The 7,970-nt window shown below is 34.4% G+C and overlaps 2 protein-coding genes across 2 annotated transcripts in view; one reads left to right on the plus strand and one right to left on the minus strand.

Annotated features, from left to right (window-relative positions):
* The window catches only part of plppr1 (phospholipid phosphatase related 1), a 66,751-nt gene extending 59,020 nt beyond the window's left edge, over positions 1–7,731 (plus strand). Inside the window, exons 6-8 of the mRNA XM_082157698.1 lie at positions 1,080–1,256; positions 2,141–2,272; positions 7,001–7,731. Of these exons, the coding sequence (XP_082013824.1) occupies positions 1,080–1,256; positions 2,141–2,272; positions 7,001–7,033 (342 nt within the window). The 3' untranslated portion in view covers positions 7,034–7,731. The remainder of the gene's footprint in view (positions 1–1,079; positions 1,257–2,140; positions 2,273–7,000) is intronic.
* Positions 1–7,970, minus strand: part of palm2akap2 (PALM2 and AKAP2 fusion) — a 246,809-nt gene that overhangs the window by 232,220 nt on the left and 6,619 nt on the right. The window lies entirely within an intron of this gene.

Raw genomic sequence — 7,970 nt, forward strand, 5'->3', positions numbered from 1 at the left:
ACTAAATTGTTTGAATGCGTTTATACAGGGAAAACAAGATGAGCTACACTGCATTTTAAATGTAAAGACGAAGATCTAAAGAATTTATAAGGTCCCACTTTATTATATACTACTATGTGATGACATTTAAATTAAACATTTGATACAATGCACTTATTGTGTACATACATGAATTTACATTGTACTTATATTTAATAATATTTGAATGTAATTACAGCTGCAATTGATTTCTGTGATTACATCTAACAGCACAACATAAACACAATAAGTACATTGAACTTAATTATTTTATTAAAAAAGTCCATAGTAGTAAAGATGCCTGATATAAAGTGTGACTGTTTATTCTTAAAATCTATAATAGAGAAATTCTCAATAGAAATGTGTGTATATAAAAAAAAAAAACTAATATGTTAATAAACTATTAATACTCACATTATTGTATAAATGTTATCAAAATAAATTAAACAATGGCATGCATCCTTCAAATATTTCTCAATTATGTAAGGTTATAAAAAATAAAGAACCATGGAACAAATTAGAAGTAAAACAATAATAGAAGATACAAATGTAGAATGGTGCTTGATGTTTTTCACGTGTCTAACAGAATTATTTAAGTAAACATTTAGTAAATAAAATGCAATACAAATACAAAAACAACAAAGTACAAACGTAAAATACCTAAAATACTTATGTAAATAAAAAATACAAAAATAAAACATTTACAAATGTATTTACTAAGATATCACCTACATTATCTTACTAAGGCAATTAGTGTAACTACACATTTATTTCTCACTCTCTCACTGATTCCTGCCTTTAATGCGATTCATTGTTTGATTAGTGATGTTGAATTGCCAGGGTTTGTGGTTTTCCCTTTATCTCTCTTTCATGGGTATAAGAGGTTATTTACTCGGATTCTGTTCCTTATAATTGGCATAATTTCCCTGAGGTGGAGCAAGCGCTGTGTATTTACTTAATCTGAATCTCCTCAGTCACCTGCTGCTGCACAACAAATCCAGTGAATTAATCGGCTCCTTAACGAGTGTGTGTGTGTGTGTGTGTGTGTTTGCCTGTTTCAGATGTACATCACAAGCACCATCAAGACGAAAAGCAGTCGTTTGGCCAAGCCTGTGCTTTGTCTGGGCATCATGTGCGCTGCTTTCCTCAGCGGCCTGAACCGGGTGTCAGAATACCGCAATCACTGCTCTGACGTTATTGCTGGCTTCATATTAGGAAGCTCCGTAGCTCTTTTTCTGGTGGGTTTCATTGTTTTCTGGTTTCTGGTTTCATAGGTTTCTGTCATTGTTTAACTCAAACAATTAAAAATCTATATTTTCTTATTTTTAAATATGTATTTTATTTCTCTCCCCTGTATTGATATACAAAATACAATATTGTGCTCTGTAGCAGTTTACTTGTATATTAAAGTGATATCTTTAGTAAATAACATGATGCATCATAAAATCTGATAATTGGGAATTTTTATTTATATTGGTTGTCATGATGCTTTAAAAAAACAAAACATTTCCTTTAAACTTTTTGTTCATCGAAGAATCCTGAATACATACTGTATATACTGTATAAGAAGCAGCACAACTGTTTTCAACTAATAATAATCCGAAATGTTTTTTTTAAGCAGCAAATCATCATATTAGAATGATTTCTTAAGGATCATGTGACACTGAAGACCATAATAGCTGTCACATGATTCTCGGCTGCTGAGAATTCAGTTTTGCATAACAGGAATAAAATGCATTTCAAAATTATTTTAAATTGTATTTCGCAATATTACAGATTTTACTGTATTTTTGAAATGGTGCAATAATGCAGCTTCTTTCATACACATTAAAATATCTTAAAATATAAGCTCCACCACATTACCGACCAATGCTAACTTAGCTTTTCTGTTCGCCATATTTTTTGACTGAAGTATTACTGAAAATCTTCCCTTCCAATGTAGTTTTCAAAATCCTTGAATCACTTTATTATTTATTTCCACAAATATATTTTTTTTTTGGATGATACAATTTTATTTTATTTTTTTTACAAATTGATATTGAAAAATAACGTTTTTTCATGACTTTGCTTTAGTCGGTATGATAACCATCCCAATCTTCAAAAAGTTCCTTTCTCATTGTAGGGAATCTGTGTAGTGAACAACTTCAAAGGGACCCTCTCCACTCCTACCAAACAGAAGCAGGAGGATTACCGCGGTCTTCCCTTGATGACATTCCCTCGTGTGGAAAGCCCTCTGGAGACTCTCAGCGCACAGGTCTCAGCTCAGCACTATCAGCTCTTGCTATTTTACACACACTCTAAAAATAATGTGTTGGCTCAACAACAAAAATTTACGCAACAGTTTGCATCAATGTTTTTGAGTTATGACCACTTTGAGTGAATTTATGTTCAACCAACAAGCTACATTGAGTTAGAGGAACTTAATAATTTGTAGCATAAACACAGATTTTTAAGTTGATTACTCAAAAAAATTAAGTCGTTTCAACTAGTTGTAGCCCTGGAACCAGTTAACTTTATCTATTTCAGTTCAAATCAACAGCTATCATAGCACATGCTAACATAACTTATTTAACGTGTATATTTAATGAACAAGTTAGATATTACTTGTCACTGGCATTAGCGCAGTCTTTGCTAATAGAGTCAATGTAGTGTTTACCTTCATGTATCTACTCTTCAGCAACAATGGTAACCACAAAAACTTCTACATTACAGAATTAAACTCTAACAGGTCTTTCCCTTCACTAAAAACAAATAAATTAACACTTTATTCCAACATTTATTATCCTTATCCAGTCCTATGCAAAGCATACTGGGAACTAGAAATCCACTAGCCTGGCAAGCCAGACCTACATCAAGATGTTAGGTCTGGCAACTCACCATTGGCACGGCTCAATCCGAGGGGCGGGATAAACGGTTGTCTCTCAAAATCCCTCTGCACTATGGAAGTAGAATAATGTCAAATGTTTTTGAAATAAAAAGCCTGTTGAATTGCACTACTTGAAAAAAAATAGGCATTGCATTAACCATGCTTGCATTTTAATGCATTGTATTTTTAGTGCTTACATTTTTATGGGCTGAAATTCAACATGGTTGAATATTTAAGCTGTGAATATTTCAATTAAAAACATTTCAAACACCTTTTCATTATTAAAAATTCAATAATCCATATTCACCTTTCATATTTCACTTCCAAAATATTCAAACTGTTTAAAAATACAACCAATAATATTCAACAGGCAATTTTCGGTCCATTTTATTTCGCTTTGCAAATTCGCTTCCACAAATTCAGTGGTTCAAATTCGACAGTAAATTCAACATTGACGTCCAGGAACTGCAGGAAAAGCAGTAGATTGCCGAGCATACTCTCCATCTGCTGTTAGTCGACCTCACCAGCAGATAGTGCAAAAGCGCGTGTTGAAGACCAGCAACAGTTAGAACAAGTCATTCATTCATAAAACTCATTTACAGCAATGTAAGTGTATTTGTGATTATTATGACGGCTGTTTTATGTTAAATTCAGCGTCTTCACGGTTACTTTTCCTGTGTAGCCTACATGCATCTTTCTCTACCGTGAACGAGATTATAATGTTATTCCCCGATGCGGATATACAGATCCAATGTTACATTTTTGAGGTTGACATATATTTCTCTTGGTTGTTTAGTTGCCTTAACTTTATATTGTGGCGATGTGCTGCATGCAGGCTATTAGGGTTTCCCTCAATACTTAAGGATTCCCCTGCTGGACATATACAACGCTTAACGTAGCTTAATGGACTACAGTGATGTAAAAGACCAAACTCGCAGGCAAGCAGATGGACTCAGAATAACGCGCAAAGCTTAATGCTGAGCGTTTCCCAGTGATAGATTGGCATACAGATGGCTTGATGTTGGACATTCGCACATTTAGGGACCGTCTCTAAAGTGTGTACGACTTTGGTATACACGTTTCTAACTCCGATAGCATTTGAATAGAACGACTTACAGTCATAAAACCAACTGTAAAGTGTTCATTTAGTGTCAGGCATAATGCGCACCCTTTGGATTTTTGATATTTATGCAAATAAATTTAAGTTTGCTATTGAAGTTAGAAACGTGTATGCCAATGTTGTATGCAACTTTAGAGACGGTCCCTAAATGTGCGAATGTCCAATGTCAAGCCAATTTTTACATTTAGTCATTTAGCAGAAGCTTTTATCCAAAGCGATTTACAGTTAAACTAACAATAGGACAACAATATGCAAGTGCTGTGACAGTTTAAGCTAATGCAATACACGTATGCATACTATATATATATATATATATATATATATATATATATATATATATATATATATATATAATGTATGTATGTGTTGATTTTATGCCAGTATATCACGAAACGCTCAGCATGAAACTTTGCGCGTTAAGTTCATATTCTGAGTCCATCTTCTTGCCTGTAGCCTATATAATAGCCTACAGCCTACTTCCCTAATAAGGTGCAAGATTGGTCTTTCACATCACTGTATCAACGGAAGGAAAATCCTTGAGTATGAGGTATTGAGGGAAACCGATTATAATCCTGTTCATGGTAGAGAAAGCTGATGACATGTAGAATACACAGGGAAAGTAACAATGAAGTTATTGAATGAAACATAAACACAGCTTTTGTGTGTTTATCATCTTTTCCGCATATACTGACACGGATAATCATTTTCATTTTATGAATGAATGTCTTCGTCAGCAAAAAGCGCTTTTGCACCATCTGATGGTGAGGTCGACTAACAGCAGATGGAGAGTATGCTCGGCAATCTACTGCTTTTCCTGCAGTTCCTGGACGTCAATGTTGAATTTACTGTCGAATTTGAACCACTGAATTTGTGGAAGCGAATTTGCAAAGCGAAATAAAATGGACCGAAAATTGCCTGTTGAATATTATAGGTTGTATTTTTAAACAGTTTGAATATTTTGGAAGTGAAATATGAAAGGTGAATATGGATTATGGAATTTTTAATAATGAAAAGGTGTTTGAAATGTTTTTAATTGAAATATTCACAGCTTAAATATTCAACCATGTTGAATTTCAGCCCATAAAAATGTAAGCACTAAAAATACAATGCATTAAAATGCAAGCATGGTTAATGCAATGCCTATTTTTTTTCAAGTAGTGCAATTCAACAGGCTTTTTATTTCAAAAACATTTGACATTATTCTACTTCCATACTGCACGCAATAGGATAGCGCTACAAACCAATCAGAGCAACGAAGAAGGCTAGTTGGTATATTAAACTTTTGCCGTATCCGGTCGGCAAAACTCCGAACACATCTTCCTTTTTTAAAAATGACTTAAGTGCCGTTCTTTGCTCTTTTCTCAAAGAAAACCTTAACTCCAAGTCCTCCAGAGTCGCGGCCAAAGCCGATTCGAAAGACCGCTCTTCGCCAGCAGCAGCAGCAGCAGCCATTCTTTGTTTTCAAGTAGCAGGGAACCGTCACAACTCTGTCGTCATTATGTTAAGCCCGCCCCGCCTACTCTATACACGATGTGATTGGCCTGGCCTGAGTTTGGTTTTTCCAGCTCGAAAGTCAACGGAGAGTTGCAAGACCACACTGGCTGTAAAATAAATGTTGCTGCCGCTAGGGTTGCGTCTAGATTTCTAGGCTAGAAATCCACTGCCTAATTTCCAAAGTTATCAATACAATTTCATTACGTTACTACAACCTAATAAAAAAAAGGTGTAAAAATAAAGAAATTTGAGTTTAAATTACAGACTATATTAAGTTGATGTAACGATCAGCATTATTATGTCAACAGAACTCGATAAAATAATGTTTGCAACTTAAAAGGATTAATTAAAACAATAAATTGCAACCATTCATTTATTTAAGTTTTGGTAACAGGACCAAAACTTTTTTTGCAAAACTGCATTTTGCTATCGAGACGCTTTGGTTGAGTTAGTTGTTCACACGTGACAAGTTCTGTTTTGTCTGCAATTGCTTTATTTATATATTATTTATTCTATATTATATTTTTTGATGTTGTAATCGTTGTAAAAATATGCGGACTGACATTTTTAGCCATTGTGTCATGCCAAGCTGTTTTTTCAGTGTCTTACGCCATGAGCCATGTGTGAAATTTAAACTCGTTAAACTTTTCAAAACTCTATAGAACCCAATAACCTGCATGTTTTTATGAAATTTCTTACACAATTTTCTAATACACATTTTTTTATTTTTTTTATTTTTTTATTTAGTTTAGTTTTAGTTTACGTTAACTATAATATCCTTGGTTCCGAGACTAAATAATGATGTATAAATTGAGAGGGATCTGATAGCGTCAGGATATTACACAATAATTAGTGATAAATTAATTTTGTAAATTTGTAATCATGAAATATGTATTCCCAGTATTCACCTTCAGCAGTATTCCCAACATAAGTTTCAATCTGGCTGGAATTTGCCTTGCGTTGTGTAAACTCGGCCCCCCCTGCCGTAGTTCTATTATTTGGCTCCTAAATAAAAACCCAAAATGGCTTTGATTTTGCAGTTTGTCCATTTATTCTCCAAAAAGATGCATTTTGTCACATTATACAGCAGGGAGTTCCAGTGCTGCTTCATTCCGACACTGTTTTCAGCAGGGAATGTCTTGTCAGACGATTCTATTGACAGCCAGCCAGTGAAAAACCTGGAGCGCCTGAGCAACAGATGTGGGTCAGAGTAATCCTCCTTTGCTTTGGACTCCCGCTTAACACCCTAGAGCACGTTAGAGCTGGCTGTGCAAGTCACTGTGTTTGGGAAACAAGGAAAATCGTGTGTTCAGTCACGATCTGGACAAGTACAATAATTGAAGGAATTGGCATTGAGAAATTACACGTTTTGCTCTGTCTCTCTCTGGTGTTTCAGTTAAATGCGCCTGATGGGTAATAAGCATTTAAGTGACAAGCCAAATGCGTATTACCGTCTGCAACGGCACAGCACGACTCTGAATCCAATTTTGTTTGTCTTTCAGAACCATTCGGCGTCCATGACTGAAGTCACATGACTAAGGGGGCAGCACAGAGTCACTTTCGCTTCACCTCAACACTTCTAGGCACAAAAAGTTTTTTGTACTGTGGCATACTGTAAAAAAAAAAAAAAAAAGGAAAGGAAAGAAAGAAAAAAGACAGTATTATGTTGTAACTAGTTGTACCTAGAAGCAGCTGTTTTGTACATTTTGTATAAGAGAGTGCTGTAGCTTTCCCTCATAATGTCAACACTGCTCAATTCATGTCCAGATTTCTGCCTTCTTTGTCATGTTTTACATCACAAAGTAAATATATACAGTCTATATATATAATGTAATTCAAATATCGATGTTGTTATGTGGTATTTGTACAAAGAATGATTTTATTTAGATTTGTTTCCTGTACATTTTTGGACAAAGATCATTTTGTATTCTTTTTGTTATCTGTATAAAGCATTTTGATCAACTTTGCCTGCTGATTTTCCAGGAATGTTTTTGGTATACCTATTTTTTGGTGTGAGTTTGAAAGAAAACATGTTGAATTGTTACACGTCGTTGTATCGGATTCTCCTCGGGCATCTTCGAATGGCCATGTACTCAGCATGTAATACACAACACTGTTTGAATAACCTGTTATTCTCGACTTGTGTTTTGTTTTTTCTTTAAAGTTGGCATTTCATTTGAAATGCTAAATATATTTTCCTGGGTAGTCTGTCAAATAAATAGTCTGTAGCTGAGTCCAATAACTTGAGTTGGCTTCATTTTCAAGAATGTTAATATAGTTTGTGCCATAATTTTGTGATGCCAAGAATGCTTTTAATCTTATTACTACCACTTTAGTTAAAAACACTTTTTTTTTTCAGCCAAGTGGTGTTTAAAGGTGTCCTATTATGCATTTTTTTTTACAAATATTTTTTATACTTCTGCTGCTGTTTGAGCATGATGTCTGCAAAGTTACAAAGCACAACGTTCCTCA

Source organism: Leuciscus leuciscus (genome assembly GCF_965113295.1).
Source record: "Leuciscus leuciscus genome assembly, chromosome: 24".
Taxonomy (NCBI): Eukaryota; Metazoa; Chordata; class Actinopteri; order Cypriniformes; family Leuciscidae; genus Leuciscus; species Leuciscus leuciscus.